General features: G+C 44.0%; 1 protein-coding gene across 4 annotated transcripts in view; it reads right to left on the bottom strand.

Annotated features, from left to right (window-relative positions):
- Positions 1-522: 522 nt before the first annotated feature.
- The window catches only part of RNF157 (ring finger protein 157), a 77,662-nt gene continuing 50,493 nt past the window's right edge, over positions 523-27,691 (bottom strand). The window contains exons 7-20 of one of the 4 annotated variants that reach the window (XM_081897720.1): positions 26,985-27,028; positions 25,981-26,028; positions 24,896-24,967; positions 24,417-24,576; positions 22,271-22,383; positions 20,647-20,885; positions 20,315-20,423; positions 19,592-19,703; positions 18,587-18,771; positions 17,438-17,503; positions 16,202-16,250; positions 12,662-12,772; positions 1,987-3,605; positions 523-1,951 (exon numbers count right to left, since the gene is read on the bottom strand). In XM_081897720.1, the coding sequence (XP_081753846.1) occupies positions 3,475-3,605; positions 12,662-12,772; positions 16,202-16,250; positions 17,438-17,503; positions 18,587-18,771; positions 19,592-19,703; positions 20,315-20,423; positions 20,647-20,885; positions 22,271-22,383; positions 24,417-24,576; positions 24,896-24,967; positions 25,981-26,028; positions 26,985-27,028 (1,439 nt within the window). In that variant the 3' untranslated portion in view covers positions 523-1,951; positions 1,987-3,474. Of the gene's footprint in view, positions 1,952-1,986; positions 3,606-6,006; positions 6,048-12,661; positions 12,773-16,201; positions 16,251-17,437; positions 17,504-18,586; positions 18,772-19,591; positions 19,704-20,314; positions 20,424-20,646; positions 20,886-22,270; positions 22,384-24,416; positions 24,577-24,895; positions 24,968-25,980; positions 26,029-26,984; positions 27,029-27,691 lie in introns of those variants that run through there. The other 3 variants (XM_081897722.1, XM_081897721.1, XM_081897723.1) reach the window with 3 other exon arrangements.

A 27,691-nucleotide genomic window follows, 5' to 3' on the forward strand; every position in this document is an offset into this window, starting at 1 on the left:
ATAATTTAGTACTGGCAGATCTCTCCCACCCATTTCTTCTCAAAAAGCTTCTCGTTCATGTAATTTCTACCTCTTGTGTAATTTGCAAATCCCTTTCTCTGGGGCAATAAGAGTGTGTTTGGCTCTTGCATGCCATCTTCTGATTTCAAAGACTCACTACACCTCCCATATAACTCACTGTGGCCCTAGGCCGTTGTTTTAAGTGACGCAAATAATAGTTCCGGCTTCTATAGATCTGTTACTCAGTTCCAGGCACATCAATAAAAAGATGAATCCTGACATTTTGAAAATGGCTTTTGTGTTGCTGAGATGTAGCTGTCATAAGAAGCAGATAGGACAATATGTCCTAAGGAATGTTAGAACAGCCCCCACCCATCAAAATTTATTTTTAAACAAATGAACTGACAGGCAAGCAGCAGCCTGCCCCTATGACTTAAACCGCTGCCCATAATAGTGTGGTGGTAACACATCTTTTACCTCAGACAATGACACACACAAACAATTCCAGGCAACAGCTGTCCATCCCTTGTAAACAGCTTTATTCACTCTTTTAAAGAGCCATGCAGTCATAAATACATATTGCATTGCTGCCACTGAGGTGCACACAAGCGTGTCTAGAAGGTTTCATAGTCCCATGTTGTGGCATGTGCACCCATTAAGAACAGTCTGACTGTACTCTTCCATGGGGCACAACTTGCTTCCCTGCTGCACGTGCCTGCTTCACAGTAACAAATTCAGATGGAAACCATCTTGCACCTGCAATTTCTGTTGCCTTTGACTGTCCCCCACCCCTGTAAAGGGGGGAAATAACAAAAAGAAAATACATTTCTCCTCAATAACCCCACCCCACATTCCATCCATGTTGCCACTATTACAATTTTCTGAGAAATCTCTGGAACATAAACAAGAGTTTGCTTCAGAGGGGTATGTGAGGGAACTGAGGAAAAACACACAACCATGCTGCCTATGCCAGTCCTATGTTTCTTGTTATTGCTTTTCCCAGTCTTCAGGTCTTGCTTCATACAGCGTTTTGAATGCTTAGGTAAATCTTGAGAAAATGCACTTTATCCTACAACAGGCTTACTGGTGGAGCAGTGGGAAAAGGAGAACTTGATTAATTTAACTAAAGCAAGCATTTCTGGTGTTCACCAACCCCACTATCCCTTGTGAGGACTCCCAAGACCACACGTCCATTTTCCCAAGACTCCAATACTGAAAGCTCCTCAGCGTGGTAATTAGCAGGTTAAAGGCTGTATCCAAGGTCTAGAGTTTTGTCATGACCACCAGTCAATTACAGTAAAGGCCAGAGCCACATGACAGGCATTTCACAGTGGAAGGTGTGTATATTTACCCCTTTGTCTCTTGTAAACAGATTATACAGAAAAACCTGACTGACCAGCTGGGGTGGGGTGGACAAAATAACTATGTGCACACTTGGGACGCAATACCTCTTTGTTGTTTCTAAAGACACAACCGATGTTCTCCAGAAAAACTGAAAAGTGTCCAGCATTCTTCTTAATCCTCTCATTCCCCTCTTCAAGGAGAAACAAAAAGTAGACAGGGAAATGGAATATTGAAGGGTGTGTTGCTGGTGAAGAAAATGCAACACAAATGTTTTCTTGCTTGACCATACACAGGAAGATGCGACAGAAAGGCCTGAGACAAAGTCTTTGATGATGGGGGCCAGTTAACACAAAGCTAAAGATGTAACCTGCTCTCTTCCTTCTGGAGGATCAAAGGAGTCTGCCGAGAAAGACTTGTGAAGCCATCTTTGTGCTACACCATTAATTTTGTTCTACAGTAGGAAAGAGTTAAAGGAATGAAAGTGGTAGGAGGCGAGAGTAGTCAAGCCCAGCTTAAAAAACTCACCACCAATCTAACCTTACCTGAACAAGAGGAGACTTCACTCATCCCCACTCCACCCCCCACAGTTGCAATTGCTCAAATGCCACTTTGGCCCCACAGTTGCAATTGCTCAAATGCCACTTTATGTTCATTCCTTTTTTCTTTTCTTTTTTTGCCAGGGTGTACTAGAAATCACACCCTCAATTCAAGAACAGCAAAACTTCCAATGGTTTTAGTGCAAATATTCTCAAACAGCAGGTTCTAAAACGACTGTGTTGGTGATTCACCAGACTGCTGGCAACTAGCCTCTGCACAGTAGGGGGAGGCTTGACAATGCAGCACAAGGAAGGATGAGAATTTCGACTCAACAGGTGGGTCCCAACCAAAGACCAAATTCGACTGCTGGGATGGACAGCTTGTTAAAATGACTGGGGAACTGCTGGCTTCAGCAGGACTTGTGTACACTCATCACCAAGGAAACCAAGACCATTAACAGTGAACAAATGCATAGCTAATGATGCATTTAAAAGGCCTTTATCACATAGGGGGAAGACTGCACTTTTAAGTAATGCCATGCATGAAGTTTAAGGGACAGTCTGCCTTAATAATATCACTTTACAAGTGCACTTACTAACGCTCCTCTAACTTTGTGCCAGTTAATCTTTTCCCAACCACAAGTCCACATGCCTAACTTCACCTGTTCTGTCACCTCTGATGGGGTCCAAAATTAGCAGAAAACAGCCACTAGGGCGGTGTTGTGTTTTCACACAATGAATCTCTTTTGTCATTTTCTCTTGACTGGCTGTCTGCTTACCATTTCTCTCCCCCATTCTAAGATACAGCTGCTAGATGTTCCATATTTTAGGGGGGGGGGACCCTTTGTACTAGATCTTGCCACTTCTATGCAGCACAGAATTCAGCCCAGATCTTGAATGGATACTACATATCCCCAATATTGATTGCTTAGTTGTGACATGGAATCATTATCCGGGCAGCTCAAAAGACTTCAGGGTGAGTGTAGAATGGGTGAAGGAACTATAATCTCATTTCTTCTGCTATCAGGTCTGCTGCATGTATTAGGTGGCATCAAATACATGTCTTCCACACTGCGTGGATGTGATAGGGAGCTGTGCCAATGCATTAGTTTGCAAGTATGAATTTGTCCTCTGTGTACATTACATTTTTACAGGTACACATTCTACATGCACCTGTCAAGAATTATAAATAGGTGAAGCAGCATTAATTCCTTGATTTTTTTTTTTAAAAGGGAAACGGGTATTATGGCAATTACCAAACAATTATTCGGTTACACCATAAAGACAAAGATCAGCAGAGAACAGGGAATGCTGAGTTGACAAGATGATAACAGGAGACAAAACATCAATGTTTATGGAGGCAACCATCATTTGAACCCAACTCAAGCCATTCAGCCAGTCCTACTGTGTGTGTTCGTTTTAACATAGAATGATTACAAGGGCAATGTGGATTCTTGGCTACCATGTGTGGTGTTTAAAACAATGTCACATCATCTGCAGGGTTTGACAGGGGTAATGCCCACAGCGTTGCTGCTTTAAGTGTTTTAGGGAAACATGTTCAGTGCTGTGATTTTCCTCTCCATACAATGCAACATCATCGAGGGCACAGAAGTCCCAGCATGCATTGCAAATCTTCATCGTACTCCAGGTTGATACTGCTGGCAGAAAAGTGGCGCCTCAGGGTCTGGCTGTGATTCAGAAGATTGTCAGCTGATGCCTGGATACCTATGAGAAGAAAAGTAATGGATAATACTATTGGTGAGAGCTTAGCGGGATAATAGGAAGCAGAATACCAGCGCCAAAGAATGGAAAAACAAGAGGTTTGTGCTTTAAAATTTAGGCAAGTAATAGATGTAGTGGTCTACAGACTCTGGCAAGAGTATTGGAAGACTGGTTCTTAATAACGGCCAATAACTAGGGGTGGCAGTTTTTACAGAACTCATTTTAGGTCCTCATTGAGCCCTGGGTTCATTCTATAACACTGACATTTGTTACAAGGTATATCTGAATTTCGGTAAAACTAATTTTTATTTTATTTTTTTTAAAAATTTACCTTTTCCTACCTGCACTTAAAATATAGTAATGGAGGTTTGTCATAATTTCTTCTACCACTTTAACCATCCATTTAAAGAAAAGGAAACTTATCATGCTCTTGGGTCCTCCAGGTGATCATGAAAAATTGGACAAGCCAGCCAACATAAATAGCTGTTTATAGTATCTTCACTGCAGGTTTGACAGGTTACCCATACAAATGTGAATATGGAAGCTGCTGCTGTGGTTTCAAACAAAATGAAAGTTTCTGAAAGTACACAAAGCATGCCTACAAATGTCTTCCATATAAGAACAGGCAGATGGTGTCTGGAAGTATCTTAGGTCCCTTCCTAAACTTAGCAGCCTCACACTGTGAGAAGATCTTCAAATGGTTGCTGGATTTAGTAAAAGGAATTGCCTGTGAGCCTCTTCATTCTAGGAATATTTTGATATCTTCCATTCCGTAAGAACAGCCCTATTGGCCCAGGCCTGTGTTCTGTGATCGCAGATGGACAGACTTAGGAAGTTGATAACATAACAGGACCATTTTAACAGAGTGCTGTACATCATTCCCTATAATTCTAACTTATATTAGTTTAGCTATAGCCCAAGTATGAAAATAGCCGCCCTGGGCACAGCGCAGCTATTTATATTCTCATCTTTGATGCAGTGAATAAAAAGTAGACATTTTAATTATTTGGCATCTATGGAGCCTACAGTCAAGAAATGCCATAAGTTATAAGCTGGGATTTTCATTTACTACAGGAAGCAACTAAGTACATCTTTCATGTGCTTTAATTTGACCCCAAGGCATTATATTTGTACTAAACAAAAAAAAAAAGAAAGAAAACCACTTGCCAGCCTACAGCATAGTTATATGCTAAATGAGGCAATTAACTCCTGCAAAACAGCTCTAAATCTCATACACTTTGCAGGGATTTCATTAGGAAATCATTACTGCGTAGAGAGAAAGTGCAACTATTATATAGAAACCAAATATCCAGCAACGGTTATCTCCCTCCCTCCTGGACTTAAATCTTTGAAGTATGAGAACTCCCCCTTCATTCGGGAATGGGCCCTTGCTGAAATGTAAAGTTAATTGTAATGTGATAGCACAAGGTATGAAAGTTCATTGTTTACAGTAACCTTTTGAATAGTCAAATTTAGTCAATTCAGCAGCATAAGTCTTTTTGCACTCTTGCGAAGGAAACATTTTATGGGCATTTGCTAATCAAAGTGGCTGAGCACCCAAGACAAAAACAGTGAATATATTTCTGTAGTCAGATTAATAGATAGATATAACAGAGAGGGAATCTAGTTGATATTGTGCACTTGGACTTTCAAGCAGCTTTAGACAAGCTACCTCACCAAAAGGTCCTGAGTAAGCTTAGCAGTCACGGAATTAGAGAGTTCCTGTTGTGGATCAAGAAACAGGAAGTAGAGAGCGGGGATGGAGGGATGTTGAAAGTGGAATCTCCCAGGGATTGGTACTGGGACCTCTATTTTTTAGCAGCCTATGCTAAGGCAAAAGAGAGTCAAGAGTTGTGGTGGGTAATAATTGCTCCAGTACATGTGAACTAAAATCCATCCCACTACACCCTTTGTAACATTTGTGGATTTAGTCCCTGAACATGAAATAGCCTGGGTAACCAGTACATGGCTAGAAACAGAAAAATGCACCCAGGCACAGTTCTACTGGTCTTGAATAGATGCAAATGGTTTGCCTTACAGTGTAATCTAGTGCATGTCTCCTCAAAAGTCAGTTTCACTGGATTCAATGGCAATTACTTCTAGGTAAGCATGTGTAGGATTGCAGCCTCAGATTCTGTAGCTTGGCTTTTAAAAGTCATTTGCACCAATGAGTTAAGAAAGCCCATTCTGCAGTTGTGTTTTGGTACAAGAAGTGATTAAGAATCACTTGCCCCTGCCAATATTTCATGCGCAAGAGGCAATTTTTCCTTTTTTCAAAAAAAGTGTGCAGGGGGTAGGGACTGTGTTGATCAAACAAAGCCTTAGAGAGAAAGATTATACTGCAAAATGAAATCTAGGTTTATTCAGACGAAGTGAGCAGCAGAGGACTTCGCAAATCTCATACCTATTCCTCAATGCTTATGGGGCAGGATTCCGGAACTGCAGCTGTTTAGTAGGAAAAGACCAGAAGCAAATGGTGAACAAGAGAAAGGACAGACAACACAAATGCAAATGCATGCAACGGAGAGAGAGAGAAAGAGAAAGAGAAAGAAAGAGCACAAAAAAGGGACAAAACAAAAACTATCTTCTACGTTGTAATCCCTAATGCCAGTCTAGGAGATTTCACATAGAAGCCTGTGTGCTGAAATTCTTAGGAATTGTGTTCCAAGTCAGTGGCAATTTCCAAGCAAGTCTTGGTTACTGTGAGTAGCCTATCACAAAGGGATGGAACCCAACCCAAGGTGTCTACAAGAAGCATGGGACAGAGCATAGGTTTAATCTAAAGGCTGTTTTATTCCACAGAAACATTTCTAAAGCAGATGGGATGGGAAGCAGGGGCCCTTGATTAATAGATGTTCAAGAGAGGGCTAGGCACTCTAGAACGGTGCTGCAGCAAGCTAATCCTTGCAGCCCAACTCAATTTGAGCTCTACCCCTGTAAAACAGCTCACATCCATCATAGATATTGTTGGTTCAGACCACAGTTTGGTGGCAAGCTAGGCCATTAAACCTGTAAAGCATGCTAAGAGGAGAGCCAACAATTCCACAGAGATTCCCTGCCTCTTGCATGGCCAATGATGTCACAATATAACATTGTTATACATTCTATAGCACAGAACTGGCAGCAGATTGTGGGGTGGGGGGCACAATCCATCAGACATAACCCGCAAAGGCAGACATGGGCCGAGCTAACTTTTCTCTGGGCTAAATGTTAGGTTGTACGGTTGGTGCACAGAAGACCTAGTCTTAACTTTCCATGAGACCCCAGCATTATTCATTTAGTAGTAAAATCTATGCCCTATGTTCAAAAGGGATTCCCAAAGCAGATTACATTAATCTTGGGAAAACAAATTGCAAGACCAAAGTGTTGCCATCCAAAATTTAAGGTCGCTACACTTTGACTTTTGCACGGAACCTAAAAAAGAAGCAAGAAGTGTAAGCTACCCTGTGCCCCACATTCTTGGGCCTTCATGTTTAAACATAGGGCAGTTTCAATAAGCATTATGTATTAACACAGAAAGAAGCAACAGCTAAGGTGTGTCTGTCTGGTCATAACTGGAAAGCACAGTTGTGTAGCCTCTAGAATACACCAGATGTGCATATACCCTGTTAACAATGGCTCAGGGGTGTCCATGTTAAGAACTCAATAAACAATTCCCCCTGAGTATTCTGCTTGTAGCTGGGAGACTATCTCAGCAGAGCAAAATGCGTAGCTGGAGACACACAACAAATGATAAACATTTACCTATTACTGGGTGCCAAAGGAACACTATTTGGCCCTGTGATAGCTGCAGCACAATCCCTTGAGATGGGCCAACATGATCATTGACAGCTAACCATGCTCATCAAGCTGTTTGAGTGAATTACCACTTGCCCAGTTGCCAATTTACTTAAAGGCCCTGTTTGTACCACTTTTTTTTCTACTTGGGAAACACAAAACATGCAGAGATTTTTGAATAACAAATAATACATGCATGGACTGGTTTGCTGCCTTCCACCTCCCATATACACATGACCTTGGTGGATATTTAGAAGGGGAAACATACAACAGTATTTGACACCATTTCTGTATTTTGCTCTCTGGCATGTACACCTGAAAGAAGTGGTCTTTATTCTCTTCTGCATCTCTTATGTTGTTTTTATCAACATCTGAGAATTATTTAGTCCCACAGCTGGGCCACTACATCTGGCTATTAACCATAACAGTAGGCATTCCCTTTTGCTTTTGTCCCTGCCTTCTAATTTGTTGGTTCTGTCATGCCAATTAAGTGCTGACAGAGCATGTGCACAGATAGCTGTGTGTCCACTTCGTTATATATATATTCCCCACCCAAGAAGTGTGCAAAAGTACTTAAACAATAGTAAATTTGCTTGTGCAGCTTTTTGGTTTGTGCAAATCTTGAGTGATTTAAAGAATACATATATACATAGATGGCCAGGTTCCTGACACACCGTTATTGGCATGCTAGAAAAGAAATGAAGACAAATGTAAATTCTCAAGCACACACTTTTCAAATTGTTGCCCAATAAATCTGGTGTAGGTTTTGTGCAAATCTGAAAAAATTAACAAAAATATCTCCAGAAATGGTTACAAGCAAGGCCAGAAGAGAAATGAAAGCACTAAGGAAGTAGTGTACATAGGAAGGAGAGTAGCAGAAAGTGACAACACAGAAACAAATTGTCCATGACCCCAAATTGAGTGGCTTGGAACCTGATTTCTCCCAACTTACTGGATTTATCCCCGTATCGAATAAGCCAAAATTTATAAGGGAAAAGCATCAAGACTGGTGTTGTGTGAGGGCAATGTCATGTGCACTATATGCAAATCAATTGGGAACACAAACAGCTACAAACCCACATTAAAACCCAGTGCGGACAAGCCCTAAGCCAACTATCGCAGATTCAAAATTAATACTTTGCTTTTCCATCTCCCGTACTTACCTTTGTACCTATTCACTCTTTAAAAGGGGGGAGAGAACCCAGAGACTAAAAATCCTTAAAACAAAGAGACTGAGCTGGGGCGGGATTGCCCTCCTCAGATAAACTTAAGTGGAGTACCTAGAAGTGCTTTTTTGTTTTGTTTTTAGGAGTTCAAACTTTGGGGTGAAGGAAATGGAGTGTGAGGGGAACAAGAGGACAACTTCAGAAATGCACCCCTGCCATTAGATCAGCCAGGCACAGCATTACTCCAGCCATATACCAAAAAGCTCAAGGGCACAGCATCTGCAAATAGGCAACTCAAGAAGTCTCATTCCCCATTCTGCTTTACATATATAGCTTGTGCACCATGGAAGCAGGTACATGCTGCTTCCTGGCTGGCTGCAAAGCAAAGCATGGGTTTGCACAATAACACACTGCAGCTAGGGAAAAAAGAGGACTTGGCTTCGTCTGCTGCATAGAGTGAAGGGTGGGGGATCTGCAAAAGATTCCTGCAAGCAGCAAAGGGTATGCAAGCCAGAGGAGGCGATGACACCTCTGGTGACTGTATAGTAATTTATTCCACAGGTCTCCTGATGCCCAGCTTCCACTCCTACAGTTCAAGAAGCACTGCAGGCAATGCTAGGGAATACTTCCTATGTCTATGCAGATAACAGCTGGGATGTGATAAACATGTGATCTTTCATCCAAAACAATTCTTGAATTTAGCCAAGGTTCTGGGTTTGGAAGCTTTTCTACAACCAAGTATGCTAGGGAGTAAGTTCCACTACAACACATTTAGAGAAATATCTCATAATGCTCTCCCACTGCTGCAGTTATGTGATGAAATAAGAGACAGGAAGAATAAGAGACAGTGCTACATTAAGTTGGTCGGTAGCTAACTCATTAACTACTGCCATAGTAAAAAGTTAAAAGGTAAAGGTACCCCTGCCCATCAGGGCCAGTCGTGACCGACTCTAGGGTTGCACGCTCATCTCGCTCAAGAGGCCAGGAGCCGGCGCTGTCCGAAGGCACTTCCGGGTAACGTGGCCAGCGTGACTAAGCTGCATCTGGCGAGCCTGCACCAGCGCAGCACACAGAAATGCCGTTTACCTTCCCGCTAGAAAGCGGTCCCTATTTATCTACTTGCACTTGGGGTGCTTTCCAACTGCTAGGTAGGCAGGAGCTGGGACCGAACGACGGGAGCTCACCCCGCCGCGGGGATTCGAACCGCCGACCTTTCAATCGGCAGGTCCTAGGCTCTGTGGTTTAACCCACAGCGCCACCCGCGTCCCCTAACTGCCATAGTATAGGCCTTTAAATATGAGAAAGTTTTGCTTTCCTAAAAGTAAAACAAACAAAAAAACCTGACATCAAATGTTATGGAGATTTATCTGCAATGATGGACTTTTTGGGGGCGGGAAGAGGGAGGATTTGCTAAAAGTAATATTTTGCATGATAGTTCACATGCTGTCATTAATGCACACTGTTGTTCATTTTAAAAGGACAGAGATGCATTACAAAGCCTTTTTTTTTTACCAGTTTGCACCATATTGCACAGTATATTAAGCTACTGTTCTATGTCTTTCCTTATTCAAAAACTCATTGACAAGCCTGCTATTTCATAGGTTCTAGGCAACTTTAAATGGCTCAGCTGTGAAATATGTTGTGCAACATGTCATTCCTCCTACCCACTTTTTGTTCTTCTGAAAGAACTGCAACCGCTGTTCTGATACCTGATGCTATATTTGGAACACTTATCCACTACACCAGGTATGCAGTTTTCAAGAAAGTCAAGGACATTCATTACATCCATACTGGCGACTTTATTGAATAAGATGGGTTGCATGTGTCAGCCTCTGTTCTCTGGTTCCTTACTGCCCAATAGCCATTTTAAGACCCCTGGAAAAAAATGTTCCAGTGACTTAGTTCACTGCCCTCCAGTAGCTTGCTTGACTGAAGCAGGATTTCCCAGTTTAAAAGATCACAATTTGAAGGGTTGTGGATACGCACTAAATTGTACTTAGCAAGGCATTTGGTTAAGATTTTCCTCGGGTCTGGGCTTATACACAGAGCCATGATCGCTTGAAGGTACCAACACTGCAAGGACATAATATGGTGCAATATTTTAACCTCGTAACTATAAATGACCTTGCATGTGGCTGTGTTCAAACAATTCCTGCCCCAGAAGAAAGATGGCATTTGCCACTATTGTTAGAGGGTCTCTTATCTGCGGGCACATATGCTTTTGCAGAGCAAAGCTCGGATTAACTGCAGAATTTCCCAAGTGAAATAAATTACACAGAGGGACAGCACAACAGAGGAAGAGAGCTAGCTTGCTAGCAGCTATGTGAGAAAGCTCTCCCTCTCCGAAGCAGTGAATTAGACCAACCAAGAAAGATTCTTTCAGGTAACTCAAGTTTACAGCCTTGAAAGCTTTAGCGGAAGGCAAAATAAGCAATAGATGGGTTGCTATGGTGTTACAAATGACAACAAATTTACTGACATGGGAGGATGCGTCTGATGCACCTGCCTTTTAAAGATTTGGGGCATAAGCCAGAAGAGGTTAGGAACACTTAAATCCTATTAAAATAAACAGAAATTAAAACACACACTAGGTAAGTGTTCCAAGTCCTCTCTGGGTGCGACACATGAATGCAATCCATCAAGGGCAGAGGTGCACAAGACCCTTATATGTCAATGAACTGGCACAGAATTGTGCCCATGGCTTCCAATCATTGGAAATAAAAACCAACAAATCTTTAATTTTCATTAATCCTGGACCAGGGCAAGGCCAATTTGCTCAACTATAATGCAGGATTCTATTCCCCCCCTATTCAGTTTTGTCCAGACCCCTAAAGGTCAGTCAGTAAAATTTACAGCCATTTCAGCAACCTGGAGAAATGGAAAGGGTGGAAGCATGGGCTAAGAAAAGAAAAACAAGAAATTTGCTGGCATAGAGTGAACATGAACTTTCACACTGATGAAACCCAGTGGGGCAAAAAGATCAATGAAACAGCAAAGAGACACACAAGGCATACCCAGGGTTAATAACAAAAAGTAAGGTGGGGAATGTGATACCAGGGCTAAGCCAAGGAATTATTAAGCATGTCTCTAACATGCTTTTTCGTTAGGTTACTAATCAGGCTAGCTATGTGTAAAGAAAATAATTAAATCTGAAGGACTTTTACATATTGGTTAGAAATAGAATGAGATTGGGGGCGATGGCTGGATCTTATTTTAGTGCAGGAAGAAGTCCCCCAATAGAGCATCTTTTCCATAGATATTAGATTAGATATCATGGAACAAGTGTGGTTCCTTCTGTGCCCAACAGATCTAACCAATGCTTTGACTTCTATAAGCCTATCTAGGAGCTGACAATTTATCCCGCCACTATTAATATTGTCAAGAACTCTGCATGCTGAATCTTGGGCTCAACTTTAAAACTTAACCCTATTTCTTATGCCAGGCATATGTGAACATATCTAAACTGTACACCTAAAATGGCTTTCACTGCCATGGCTGAAGGATCTTGGGCACTGGTCCTCAACAGGTGGACGAGGACACCCAGGTGGGTTACAACCCAACCAAAAGTGGGCTGCACCAGCAGTGCTGACATTTCCTTTCCCCCCCCTGGCTTCAAAAAGTTTTAAAGATGAGGAAAAAATGTGGAGGGGGAGAGAGTAGGACACAGAAGGAGAAAGAAGGGGATGGAAATATTCAGTGAGAAATAAGAGTGGGCACCATGCTACACATGGAATTAAATGTGGCTCCCGTGTCTTATGGGCTAGGAACTCCAACAAAGATGTTTCCACACCCTCGGGGAGTTTTGGTTCCCAGGGGTCAGTGGAGAAAGCCATATTAAAAACTTGCCTTAAGTTAGGAAACCTAAAAATGATCTCTATATTGTAGTGTGATGCAGGGCTGGTCAGGTGGGGTAAGTGGGCATGGTTTAAAATATCTGGAAGATGCCATAGCTGAGCACCTTTATTTTTGCTTGTTTCAACGTGAAGTATAGCTATATGTACATGCAAGTGTTACGTTCTGGCTGCTGGCGACAGGGTGGGGTGGGGGGTATGGAATAGGCTCCCCTCCCACCTCCACACACCCACAAAAGTTCATGTTCAGCAGACTGCCACTCACCAGGTAAGCAGGCCTCAGAGCACAGCTTATTGTCCAGTGCTTTCACGCTTGCGTTGCCAATGTCATTGTTATTGTCACACTCCATACCTAGGTATGCGCCTGTCCTTTGGCCTGTAAGGGAGTTAATGTAGTTAGAGAGGGGATGGGGCTGCGCTTTGACATACGTATTCTTTCTCCTTAAAATATCGGAAGGCACAAACAGTTTGTATCAGGAGTTGGGGAAGAAAACCTCAACGGCAGCCCATGGCGGCATAGAGAGTGGACAAAAAGGCATTTGACTGGGTTGCGTCTGCATTAAGCCATCTTGGCAGGTTTCCTCAACCACTTCCATTTCTAGCCTGGTTTCCAAGAAGAAGAAAAATTGCCAGTGAGAAAGGGTACAGGCACAGGAGGATATTTAACCTTTTCTGCAAAGGCAACACATAAGCAGGCACAGAAAGGGAGATCACCAGCTCATGCTTTTGCAGGTCTCTGGCTGGTGTCTAAAGCCTTGTGGAGGAAGCTATATGAATGCTTCAAAAACCAAAACGTTCCCCCAACTTGTTACCTCTCCAGCAAACGCAACACAACAGGAACCTCAGTTGGTTGCAAAAAGAAAGCACTATTAATTTTGTATCGCAAACAAGCACAAATCCTTCTCTTCGGGTAGCTCTGGGAATGGTAGTTCTTTGTGACAGGGGTGGGGAAATTGATGGCCTCCCGATGTTCCTGGACTCCATCTCCCATAGTCCCAGACCACTGGCCATGCTGGCGGGGGCTGATGGGAGTTGGAGTTCAACAAATGTCACCTGGAGCTCAATTAGTTCCCGTTTCCAGTTCTGTTGAGTGAGTGCTAGGGATTTCTAACAGAATTCCTAGTCCCTTCACAAGAACGACAGTTCCCAGGATCCCCTGAATGATGCCTTGCACTGGTATAAAACAGATACAGAAAGGTCTGTAGCACAGATTTGTTTGCTTTGACACAGCTTAATGTTGGAAAGCAAAAACTGTGATTCCCTTAGGCTACCTTTTTCACGTTTCTCCAGTAATATTCTAAGAGGTGCTCACACATATCATAATTACTGTGGTGAGTTTCCATTTTTAACAGTTGAATGAGAAGGCTAAACTGAGTCAAATGTCTGTTTAAATGGGGGCATGTTCTTTTACCTGAAGCTCTCAAGACATTGAGTGACGCATTACTTCTGAAAACGCCCCAGCCTAACCAACAATGGCATCTGCTTTAACAAGATCTGGCTATACCCCTCTCCCTACCCTACAAAAGCCCTTAGGGTTATTCATTATTTTTCCTTGCAATATTCCAGATTAAATTTAGACTGTGTGGGTACTATTTTGTTTTTTGTTTTGTTTTTAAAGAGACAGATATATATATGTGGTAAAGGAATAAATTTACAGGACTTCCATATATTAACTCCAGAAAAGTTAATAGAAATTTTGCCATTTGGTTTTTTAAAAAAGCAAAAGACCTTGCAAGAGGAAACCTTTTCAATTGTTTTCTGGACAAGTGGTTTTGGGGGCTGGAGCAGAAGACTATGTTTAAAAAAATATTTCTGTAACAACTCTCTGAAGCCCTAAAAGAAAAACATTTCACACAATAACGTGGGTGGTTCTTTACTTAATCAACCACACAGACTATCCATCCTACTCTGGATTCCCTGCTGGTTGGACACGCAAGTGTGCAAAAACTCGCAAATCCTAAGAACACCAGAAGAGCATTCCTGGACGTCTAAAGAAGAGTGCTATTTAGAAGGCCTTCTGCTATTTCAAGCTTCAAAATAAAGTAAGTCTTTGTGGTGTCAGAATCCCTCAAAGCGGCTTTGGTTGACATGCTAAGAAGCAAAACTGATGCACAGCCAAGTACTCCAGCATGGCTGGTTTATGGAGTGGGCTGCTGGGCATGTATTGAAATATTGTGCTGCACGACTGCTGTACGAGGCAAGCATGCAACCCCACTGGAATCCCAGAAGCGCAGCTGGCACTAAAGCAGAAGCCCCAGCCATTGGAGGGGGGGGAGGGAATGGCACCTGCTGACCCACGGAAAAGCCACCAGGTTTTGGTGAACACTGTCATTATACCACTATTTAAGAATGGGTTCTCTGCCTTGTTGGTGCTTACTGAGGGTGTGAGAAGTGTTGTGCATGGAAGAGAAAAAGATCACACGATCTGTCACCCTCCCAATCACCCAGAACCAGTGGCATGCCACAGTTTAACTGAGTTACAATTTGCTCCAGTTATGGGTAAACTTGGCCCAACTCCTGCTGCAGCTTCTAAGCTAACCCTCAAATGTTAGCAAAAACACAGCAGCATGAAACATTCTGCAAGCATACCAGGAGGCAGAAGCCTGAGGCTAATTGGCATGTTCCATTGAAATTGCATATTCACTATGCATATGCTTTGTGGATGTCAACTTCCAGAATCATAACACACATGGGGGTTTAAGTTTTGTTTTAACCTTCCAATTATTAAGCATGCGGTTGCGGTATTTTCGAGCTGGTCTCCTTGCTGCTGACCATGAGCACCTGAAACTTGCCTTTTAAAAATGAGATGCTCAGAGTTCACAAGGAAAGTCCGCGAGCCAACTAAAAGCTATTTTACTTGGGGAGGGTTGTGTATGGAAACTCTTAAGAATGTTTATTATGAAGTTCTACAAAGCGGGTGGATTTCTAATCAGCCAAACACACTAAGGAAGAAGAGGAAGCCCATTTTACCTGGCTTCTCTTCCCACCACAGTGGAGAGCTTGTCTCTGCATCTTCCAAAAGTACCAAAGAGGTGTTTCGTCATCTGGGGTTATGGGAGTGCCACAGATCCCTTACTTTTGGGGGAGCAGTTTTCCACCAGGGTCCCTATGTCAGCGGCCCATGACCTAGCTCCAAAAACGTGATGATTTGCATTGACCTATGCTTTGCTGCTGCAAAGTTCTGGTGTCAATAGCCCTCTAAGTGGCTAAAGACTGAACCTAGTAGGTCATTATCTGCAACAGTGAAGATTCCCCCCACAGTTTTGCAATTTTGCACCAGAACATCCATTGCTAAGGGCATTGCCAAAGATGCTCCAGCTATCTGAAGATTGCTCTCTGCTTCATCCTTCCCTCCCCGCTCCGTTTCCCAGAGAAGTGTGTGGAATTGCTATTGCTTTAGTAAGGGACCCTGGCATTTTGAAATTGAGGACTTTTCATTTATGTCTCTACCTTGCAACATTTTAATAATTTCACTTGTGAGCGACATTACTGAAACTCTTGAAAGCTGTTTTACACTACCTTGTATTCTAGCATCTAGACCTCATATTCTAGCATCAGAAACACATAAACCCACAATATACCGGGAAAGTCTTCAAGTAGCTTTATATTACAACTCCCCCCAACACCTCCAAACTCTTTAGACCATCCATCTGCTACTACAAGATAAACAAGGCTGAGCTTGTCCAGAAGTCCCACCCCTGCTCAGCCTTGCTTTTCCTTATCCGCCACTCTGAACACTGCCAGCTGGATGTGATGGAATATAGCCAAAAAATATGGGGAAAGGAGTAATGGTCTGTTCTGTTACCATCTTCTTGTGTGGGGGAGGCAGCCTCTTCCTCCATGACGTCATTCCCCTGCCACAAAAGATGACAAGGTGCAAATGTTAAAGGTGAGGAAGACACAAAAGCTCAGTTATCAGAGCTTGGTTCCCTCCTTAAAAGAGTGTCAGGAGAAGCATTCTCCTATGCATTTTCTCCACAGAAGAAACCTGAAATTGGCTTGATCAAATGAACTCAGCAAGAGGCCGCCTGTGAAACCTAGCGCGGTGGTGCTTTGACCAATCAGAAAGCCATGGATATGAAGTTTAGTTTGCTTGTTTCTAGAACTGGAGTCCCAGTCATATGGGGGCACTAGGTTTCACAGGGAGCCTCTGGCTGAGCAGCTGCTTTGGCTGGGCAGCAAGGAATAGCAACATAGAGAATATGCTTAGCTAACAGCAATCCACGAAGACTCAGATTAGCCAGAATAACCTGTTCCTTCACCGATCCAGAGTATTTCCTCCTCTCCCCCCTTTTTATAACTTTATTTTTTTTATTTTGATGAAGTAGTAATAAAAAATAAGAATTAAAACGTGCACCCCACGCCCAAGACCATTCCATTGTAACTATCCAACCTCCAAAAATGTCAACACCTCTTGAGATGGTTTGACCCCTTTCCATTTAAACACTACAAATTCTACAAATACCTTCCATATCTCCTCAAAATTATTTCTCCTGCATATTCCCCGTCTTACCTTAATAGCACATGTTAATTTATCATTAAAAGCTACATCCCACACCTCTTTATACCATTCCTCCATTTTATAGTCACCTTGCCCCTTCCACTTCCTAGCTATAACAACTTGTTCAGCTGTCAATAAATTTGTGAGCAAGCCCTTCATATCCTGTGAACCTTCTACCCCATTGTAAATTGATAATAATGCTACCTCTGGAGCTTTAACCCAGTGATTTCTGTTATCTCCTTAAACACCCTTTGCCAAAAAAAGTTGTATGTCACTTTGTGCTGAGCTACAAACTTCATCACTGAGCAGCTCTCAGCTTCCCCTTTATCAACTACACAATTTACAGCATTTCCCATCTACAGTATTTCACTTTACTCATTGGCTCCCATCTACCTTTCTCTCCCTAACTGATGCCTAGGCTTTCAGGTTGCCAAAGCAAAACGTTTTCACAAGAAAGCTTCAGCCACTGGCTTTTACATCCAATCATTCCTTCCCTTCAACCCCCCTGTGTTAAATAGGCTTTCAAATGTGGAACTTTACCTCTGCGTCTCGTTCCTCTGCTGACATACTGACAAAATTTTCATCTGGAGATTCAACGGGGGTTGACTAAGGGAAGAGAAAGGGAAAAGGGCAGGACTTGGACTTACTGGTGCATTTCCTGTAGAGGCAGGTTACCATCACTGGCAAATTGCATCAGTGGTATCAACCCCAATGCACGTTCTGAATTTTTAAAAGTCTCGCTGGCTTCCCACCTCTTCTCAAATGAGTTTTTGCAACAAGGTACACCTGGCCAGTGCTTTTTTTTCCTAAAAAAATGTTTAGGGGTACTCTCATTTTGACTCAAGAAAATCACCATTTTATAGTACAAATCGGGGAAAATAAATACAGTAAATCGACAAAAGTACGAAGATCCACAAAATGTTTAGGGGTCTGCATCCCCCCAGAAAAAGAGCACTGCACCTGGCCGCCATATTGGTCCATTTCTGCCACACCTAGGCAATGGCTGCTTAGCCACAACCTACAATGCTGTGTGTTTGCTGCCATCTTGGATGTTAGGTGTGCCATATAATCACTGGGTTCCACCCAATAGCAGAAATGGCTTGAATAACTTTTTTTAAAAAACTAGGTGGTATTCAACTAAGTTTTACCCAGAGTAGAACTTTTATTTTATTCTGTGAACTGCCCTGAAACCCCCTGGGTATAAGGTGGTATATAAATTCAAGAAGAAGAAGAAGAAGAAGAAGACGACGACGACGAAGAGGAGGAGGAGGAGGAGGAGGAGGAGGAGGAGGAGGAGGAGGAGGAGATAATTAATGAATATGACTTAACCATGTCCATTAATTTCAATGGGTCTACTCTGATTAAAACAGTTGAATATCTCTCTCGGTTTGAGAATTTTAAAAGGTCTTGCATTATATGAAGTGCTTTGCCTGCCCCAATGGTGAACATATCCCTTAGAGTAGGGATGGGGAACATGTAACTCTCCAGTTATTGTTGGACCACAACCCCCATCATCTCTGGCTACTTTCCCTCCTGGCTGGGAGTGATGAGCGTTGAAGTTCCACCACATCTGGAAGGCCACCGGTTTCCCATCCCTGCCTTGATAAGGGTGGCTGTCATCACAGAAATGAACTATCCCGCATCGCAGTTTCTGCTGCTTGGTCATCTGAATAGGCTTGCCATACTTACATCTCCTTCTGAAGGTACCCCACTGGCAACAGCAGGCGATGGGATCATGTCCCCCTCTTCCTCAGTGCCAGGAGCTACATAGGAGCCTGACATGGAAGACATGGTGTCAGTGCTGATCTCAGAGTGCTGGCTTTGAGAGGAAGCCATGGACATGACCGACTGGGCCAGGCTGCTGCTAACAGGATCTAAGGAAAGAGAGGAGGGCGCAGGCAAGACATTACCAGGGAGGCTGGTTATAAAGGGACACACAATAAACTAGTTGAGATACAAGTTTAGCAAAAAAATTTTTAAAAACAAGCTTTTTAAGAGCTTCCAAGATCCAACCCGAGCCTCAGTCCTGTGCAAGGAAAAGGTCCACTCTGCTGTGCTCTTAACTCAGTCGGTACATGACACGTTTTCTTTACTGCATCCGGCTTCTGATCACGTGTCTTTCATGAGCTGTCTCTTCTAGCTCAAATCCTACGATAATGACTAATATACACACAATAATTACCAAAATGTATGATTTCCGTTATAATGTCTCTCTGGCTTTGCATAAGGTTCTGTATTTTTCTCAGAAGATTGATAAAGAATGTATAATCATTTTGGTAATTATTGTGTGTATATTAGTCGCCAACGTGTTGCATGAGTCGTACTACTTCTACCAACAGAACATTTTTCTGGAAAATCCTACGATAAAGCTACTCACTGATCTGCCTGCTTTCCAACTGTATAGCAGCAGCATGGGTTAATCAACCCATTAGTTAATCAACACAATATCCATAAAAGCAAGGAGGCCAAAAGGTGGAACATCTGCAAAACCTTTTTTTTATTTTAAAGCCAAGATTGTGCATCTTGTGGTCTATCCCTGTGCACTGGTGTTCAGCCTATGTCCTCTGCCAAGGTGTACAAAAAGTTGGTATAGGGGAAGAAGTGTGGGATTGAGGAAAACCACTAATATGCTTGCTGAGGGGTCTTTTGAAGATGTGTCCCCAGAATCAAAGCAAGTCAGCTTTCCTTCTATACCTTCTGGAGAAGAGATGGTAGAAGAGAGAGGTGTCCCTGTACATGAAGACTGGTCTATTGCTCCTGAGGAGGATAAGGTAAGGTTTTCACTTTCTGGCGTCACACCACATTCCTGAAAAAAATGATGATCAGATGTTAAGAGGGAAACATAATTTCCAGTGATGGAAATACTGCCATAAATTGTGTGCTTAGCCTTGCCATTACAGAGAGGCAAACTCCCCCAAACCTGCTTCGGATTAATGGACATAAGAGCTGAGGTCTTCTGAAAACAAATGAGAAAGCTCTCAGGTCATTTTACCAAGGCAATCAAAGTTCCAAAAAAATTAACCCCTTAAAACAGGAAGTGATCTAGTTCCTTGGCAGTGCTCCAACAATCTCTGGTCAAGAAAGGCTTTGCTCAATCTCTCCTGGCCTGGCAAAGCATTTAGCAACAAGGGAAGCCAGTAATTCTTCCCTGGCTCTGGATTTCAATCTGAGCCATAGAAGAATTTCTGAGTTAGCAAAGCTCACCTCCTCTTTGAGGTGGGCTTTTCCAAGCCTCTGAAATTCTTTCCTAAACCAGGTTCAGGAGAGCTCTGCCATCACGCTTCCTTAGCATGAGCAACAAAGACATCGGGTTTAACTCCTGGGATCTCTTGCAGGAAAGCTCTTTAACCCTCCTGTTCCCAGGAAGCAGAGGTGGTTTTTTAATATAAACTGAAGACCTTTCAAACAAACAATCACCTCTTCATGAGGACGAGGAGACTTCCTCCTGGAAATCCTGATTTCAGATTCACTGCCGGTCTTCTCATCCTCTTCTTCATGCAGTACTGAGGAATTCTGGGATATTGACCTGGTGGAAAACAAACCACTTCTTTCTACTAGAAACCAAAGGGAAGGGGGAGCTCTAAAGAGCTACAAGCTGCCAACAGAAGACACATCCACAAGCAGCTAGATACATCTGGAAGGCAGCAGATACAGCAAGAGACAGCAGACAAGTGCCAGCGATTGTAGCTTAGCCATTGCAGTTTGGGGAACAGCCACTGCAGTGCAGGAGACATCAGCAAGCTACTTACTTGGAGAGGCTCTTCTTCAGCTTGAGTCCTTGGCTGCCGCAATCCGACAAGCGGTCAAGGGGAGACAGGGTCCGGACGGGCGGCAGGTGGCCATCACTGCCATATGAGGGCAGCATGCCCGACACGTGGCTGTCCCCAAGTACGTGGAGCGGAAGAGTTGCTGGGGATGGAGTGAGAGGCCCATTAAGGGCTTCCAGAAGAGAGACCACCTCGTAGCCCGGAGGGATGTTCTCTGAAGACTAGAGGAACCGGGGAGATTGGTGTGAGAAGAACACTTTCCCTCTGTATCAAACATAGCTTTTTACAAGAGAGCTCAGCACAGAGGAGTAAGCCCCACCCCCTCCAAAGGAATCTGACTCATACATAAAAGGAGCGAGAGAGAGAGGGGGAGACTGAGATCACCAATGGGAGACTTGCTTATTTCACATAAAGCTGCTGATATTTGCATGCTTTATTCTGGACCAGATCTCTTGGATTTCTTAGCCTGAAATCTTTTAGCTGGAAGAAGTTGCGACTGTGTGACTGTAAAATGGGCAGAGGAACACCCTTGGGTGCTGGAGCCGTGAAGGGCACAGAAGCCACACAGGAATCATCCAACACACAACCTGCTACTATTCTAACAAACTTCCATAGTCAAGAGGATACGGTGCACACTTTTCTGTTCTAAGCTTGACGTTTCAGGCCTAGTTCCCTGACGTTGCAGATGTGGTGGTAAATTAGTTCTGGGCTCAGACCTCTTCAGACTGCCCACCGTGTGGAAAAAGTCGCATTGTTAAAATTATTTATCCATTGGGTGGTGGTGGAAGCCCACATGCACTCAAAACTAAAGTATTGAGGGGAGAAGACTAGCATTCTGCTCTTCTCCCCAGTATCTAGTTTTCTAAATGCAAAGCTATTTTAAAAAGAAAAAGGAGGAGAAATTGATATTATTACCTTCCACCTGCAGTCTGAAGCACTATTGTCTAGAACAGTGTTTCCCAACCTTGGGTCTCCAGCTGCTTTTGGACTACAACTCCCATCATCCCTAGCTAGCAATACCAGTGGTCAGGGATGGTGGGGAATGTAGTCCGAAAACAGCTAGAGACCAAAGGTTGGGAAACACTGGTCTAGAAACCTTAAATCTACTCTGCATGTGGACCTAGAATGAATCCCAGCTCTCCCCTAGATAGATACCAGATCTGCACTAAATTCTGGACATGCAGACTGGCAAGAGGTGAACAACTCACTCTATGTGGGTGCTGCTAGGGCAGAGTTAATTGCTGTAAGGCACAATGGAAGAACGCTTCCAGATCCCCAGCTCCTCTATCTTCAACCCATGGCTTCTGGCTCAAGACTGATTCGCTTGATTTTGCATGGAATTTCCTGCTACGCTACCTGAATCATTGTGAGGAAGGCTGGTAGCCCTTGTCATCAGTGGCACCTTTTCCTTGGCCCCCCAAAGCCAGTGGCTGTACAGCAGTCCCGCAACAGGCTCTGTGCCTACGATACTACAGGGAAGGTTTTTAAAGAAGCCTTCTCTGTGCCCGACTCCTCTTCAGCAAACTATTTCACAGCCCACAAGACCTGCTCAGCAAAGACAGCAGGGCAGTGTCAACACTGGGACCACCAGCACACCTATACTAACCGAGTGCTCCTCTGAGTCAGATGTCTGGGAGGCAATGATAGGGTTGAAGTTGGTTGGGGAAAGGGGTCCCAGCTTTTTTCTCATGGCTCGGATCTGTAGCAAAGCCCGAAATGCTGCAGGGCAAGAGATGAAGGGTAGGAGGAATAAAAACAGCTTCCAACAACAAATATTAAGGATGCTCATTGTCAGACAGGAACACCTCATGCACACAATTTTGTGTGGCTTCCACAAAACACCAAAACGCAATCCCATAAATTTAATCCAGATTTACCCTTACTGGGTGAAATCTGATTTGGAAACCCCTGTTGTCAACAGCCCATACGAGATATTTGAATGACTCTTTGCAATAAAGCCATTGCGTGGACAGGCGGAGTCCCCAGATCCTGCGCGGTCCCCCCGTCATGTGGAATAACGACTCAAGACAACGTGCTATGGGATTAAATTGGCCACAACTTTATTAAATTTCAAATGTGGGTAGACCTTGGCTCAGGCATTGGGCGTTCTCCCTCCCCAGTCCCCAGCCGGGGACCTAGGGAGCATCAGGGTTATCCAGTGTGTGTGGGGGGGGATGGGCCGGCTCTGGAGAACATATGTTCAAGCAGATATAGCCGCCCCCGTAACGCCGCCGCCGCAGGGGAGAGCAATGACGACCTTCCGGCGTACGGTCAAAGCCTCCCTTCAGAAACCCCTTTAACGGGGAACCCTGGTATCGCCGCCGCAAAGAGGAAGATGGACAAAAGGATTCCGCCCAAGGCCTGATACTGCCAAAGTTGTGACGTTTTGCTACGGGAAAGGCGAAACCTGCCAATGCAGGGAAATTCCTTTCCGGCCCATTAACAGCAACCTTAACGTAGCAGCGCCCGCATACCTGTGAAGAAAATTAACTTGCAAAACATGTGAGGAAAATTAACCTGCAACATAAGACATTGACTGAGGGTGGGTAGGGTGGGAGAAGCTCTGGAGTCAAGTGAGAATTCCCAGGTAAGATCCTCCCTCCTTTGTGTGGGCAGGTAATCCCTCCCCTACCTGGCCTGGTCTCCTTGGCAACTCTTTCCCCCAGGTGGGATTGGACAACTGACTGAGGTAGGCGGAGACCTCCAGGTATCCCACCTGAGGGAAGGCATAGCCTAGCCTATGCTGTTGGAGCCGCTCCAGGTCTAGGGGCTGCACGCGTCCACGCAAAGGGCGCCCCCCGTTTTAAGCGGGGAGCAGTCACTCCCGACATAAGGAGGGGGGGTTGCGGGCTCACGCCCCGCCTACATCCTCGCGGGGCTGGCTGCAGCCCCACGGGACTTGGGGAATCCCGGGATTCATTATTATTCATCAGTCACCGCACCAGCCAATCGGCTGGCGGCGGGGGTGGGCTTAGCAGGGTTCATTTAAGGTCGGGGCAGCCCGTGCTCGCCCCTTTCTTTTCTTTCAGCCAGCTGTGGTTTCCCACCCACCCACCCTCTAGGTTGTCATTTGGACTTTGCTATGGGCTTCAGCTGGTCGCCGCAAGGGGCCTGGTAGGAGTTTTTCCACTTGGCTAAATGGCATTATTTTGGAAGTAACTTGGTTTTTTCGCCTACCTCGTAGCAAATCGTCACAACACCTTTGGTTTGGGCGGTTAGGCATTGGCAGGGGTATTATCATGCAAATGAGTTGGGGGGGAGGAGCGCCATCGCCTCCCCAAAATGTTGAAGGGTAGTCCGATAAAGGGCTCCGGGGGGCATCGCCTTGTCCGAAACCTATGGAGGCTAGGGCCTAAAGCGCGCTCCCGAGCGGTAACCCCTCAGGGAGTGCCTAGGGATGTGCATCTCAGGGGCTCCCCCTGTTGGTGCTTAACCCTTCCTGGTTCTATGCCGGTTAGTCTGATAGGGCCAATGCCTAAAGCCAATACCGCTCTTAATAAGCCCCTGCCTGCAAGCTCCCTCAGGTGCAATATAACAACATATGCTATAATTTGCCCATGGTGGCCAAAAATTAATAATAATTAAAAATAAGATACTGAATGCAAAATCTGACAGGATTTTGTCAACAATGAAAAATGAATGTTAACTTTCCAAAGTCAGAGGATCAAATAGGATAAGCCACTGATTTTTCCAGGATATGGCTACCTCTAATTTGGACAAACATCAAGATGTAAAGAAGCTCGCGGACTTACGCAGCCTGCAGATGGGGCAGTTGTTGGCTTGGTAACGCAAGGTGTCAGCGCAGGTATTGCAGAGGCAAAGGTGGCGGCAAGGTAAGATCAAGGTGTCCCGGACATCAGAGAGGCAGACCACACATTCTGCACTATTGTCGCTCACCTCATCTTCTGCCACCTGGAAAGGAAAGGAAAGCAAAATACGAAACAGGTAGGTGAAATGTGACATTCAAATATTTCCTTAATGAGTTTGAATAAATGGGAATGCTGTTTTGCTGTGTTTACACAGATGTATTGGAGGTGGGGGAGAAGAGAACTGTAAAAATTGAGCAGTAGCTAAATGTTAGGAGGTCCTCCCCTTTTAAATTTTAAAATTTCTGCCACAGCAGCTTTCCAAGGCGAATTCTCTCGTATGAAAACAAATCCTTCTTAAGTCTGTTTCATGTGTATTTTTACATCAGGTGAACTTGCCCTGCATCCTCTGCTTCAGTACTCACCTTGGAATCCTGTGTATTATATTTGTTTTCTATCCCATAGATCTCTTGAAGGAGGTAGCTCACTCCGTCCACCTACATGAGCAGGGAGAGAGAATCAACACATAAATAACTGGAGGTAAGTAGAGTAAAAAAATGGGCTATTTCGGGAGGAGGGGGAGGACTACAGACAGCTTCTGTGAGAAACAAGAACTTCTCTAATCCAAAGATATCAGTCTGCTTCAGCCCACCTAAACACACACACACTAGCCCATGTTGTGGGGAAGTAAACTCCATGCTTCTCTGCAATACTTAAATGCTATGGGTGACTATGGCATGTTGAATTTTTCAACTTTCAAATTCCCAAAAGGAGGGGTGCTAAAAAGTTGTAACATGACTTGGGAAATCAAAAGATATTTTGGTTAAATATATATAATTAATTTTGTTTGGTAAGTAAAATATGTGTAAACTTGCATAGATTTTTTTTAAAAAAAGATTGCCAAATACTTGTGGTTTTATTATATATTGATTTTATTTTTATTATTATTTAGCATTGCTTGACATTTTTGAAAGGTAAAATCAGAATTCTTCATTTCTTTTCTGAAAGTAGATTGTGTGCTTCTTCATCAGACACAGGCTTCCAAACACGTATTTTTATGACCCCTCATGAAAGAAACTTGCAAAAATTAAGTTTCATCCCTAAAACAACATGTCTTAATGAGGGATCTTCCATTGGTTCTAACATCAAACCATTCTCTAATTTTCCCTAATCCATGGCTTCCCAATGCCTTTTATCTAAATGCTCTCTGCAATAGGCACAGACGGTTGAGACTAGACTGGGATGCAGATCCCAAACAAATCTGACCCCAAATCATATGCTCTCCCTCCCAACTGGCCAATATCCAGCTTAGAGGTAGCCCACTGAAATGGATGGACTTAAAATGGATCTAATCTGAGTTTGACTAATGTTGGCTATCACCCAAATACTGTATACTTGTGTCTTGGGGTCTTCAGTGATTCTAGGCAGCTTTCCCAGAAAAGTGGTAACCAGGATCACACCTGAACTAAAGCAACAGGCAGCCACCACCAAGCACCAACCACACACTCACCACTTGCTTCTGTTTGAGGGGCTTCACACAAAAGCTGCCGTCGGCATGCTGGGAGAAAAACACAAACGATCAGATAGGGCTTTAGTCTGTCAAAAGAGGCTTCACAGAATACATTTGCGATGAAACAGAATTCGCCTACTGAAGAGCATCCGCTTTAAAAAAGAACGCGTCCGCCTTGTAGCAGAATGCAAAAGGAATGCATCCTATTCATGTTGTGCCTTGTGCTCCAGGAATCTTCTAAGAATCACTCCCCTTTCAACTCTCCTAGCACTCTTCTTTACTATTCAAACGCTCACAAAAGATTGCTACAGTTCAAAAGCAGCCTCCAATCCATTGTATTTATTTCGCTGTGTAGTCACGTAAATATTTTTTACGTTCACTCAGCCTGCGTCCAAGGGGTGAGTGTGTGTTAAATTTAATTAACTAAAGGAATTGGGGGGCGGGGGCTGGATTTGTTTTGGTATAAGCGAGTTTGGGTTGTTTCCACAGGCATGTCTTCTGATTATATCCCTGTTGAACATTAATGCCCCTCTTCTTTGATGTTTGGGCGTATGGCAAATAGACAGTGCTACCAATATCACTGTGTAGCAGAGCGCCAAACAAGCAGTGTGCAACCTCAGGTGCTCAGTAGGATCACCATCCTCAGATCCCCTCCGATTCCATGAAATCCTGTTATATAGAAGAGGGCCCAAAACCTCTCTTCCTCTACCAAAAAGGCCAACATTGTTCAGAGATGCTGGCTGCTTCTTCGAAGCTTGGGCAGCTCTCCAAGCCATTCCTCTTGATACAAAGTCATGTAACTTGGAGAATGTGGTGGGAAGCAGAGGCTGGAGAAGTCTACAGAGCTTGCCCCTTGCCAACTTACCCAAGCGGCTCAGCAGTCTACCTAACCCGTTGACCACGGTCTTGCTTTCAGAGCAAACTCTTTACCCACATTTGGGAGCTCAGATTTCTGGGCATAAAAGCTAGCTTGGACAAGAAGTCAAGAGAAAGACCACACTCACCTTCTCAAACGTTGCCAGGAGTACATGGCAATGGCCCATATGCTCTGCAAGGCAACAGGCAAGAATGAGAGTGATTGACACACACATGCAAAAGCCTGTATATAGATGATATACAGGGATATCATCTTCCATAATTGGAATATCAGGGATGGCCTTCCATAATTGATTACCGTATTTTTTGCACCATAACTGTCAGGGAACTGCCATCTAAAGCGCCGGGGGCGCAAAGGCTCACTGAGGTTGAGAGAGGAGTAGCAGCGGAAGAGGGAACCAGTAGAGGGAGAGCAAGAACTCCAAGGGAAAGTGAGTCGGAGGGATGGCTCAGAGACACTTCCAGCGAAAACAGTGGGGAGGTCTCAGGACCTCCTATAGGGACACCCACACCTCGCCGGAAACTGTCACGCCGAGAGGCCAGACGACGTGTTTCCGTTAAAGAGCTTTTATGTTGGAAAAGATTCCGAAAGCAGCCACTTTCGGATACTACTAGTGATTGACGCAGCCATGCTGGAGGGGCTCCGTCACAGGCAGAGGTTTGAAAACCTGATCAAACTCTGAGGGACTTGCATTTTACGCACAAGCAGCTCATCGTCCCAACACAGCAATCCGAAAGTCACCGAAAGCCAGCTTGTGCAGGGAGAAGCATCATGAGCAACCCAGCCGGAACCGGAGGAGCAGGAGCAGCTGGAGGGGGTCCAAGCCTGGAAGAA

This window comes from Podarcis melisellensis, assembly GCF_964234715.1.
Source record: "Podarcis melisellensis genome assembly, chromosome: 2".
Taxonomy (NCBI): domain Eukaryota; kingdom Metazoa; phylum Chordata; class Lepidosauria; order Squamata; family Lacertidae; genus Podarcis; species Podarcis melisellensis.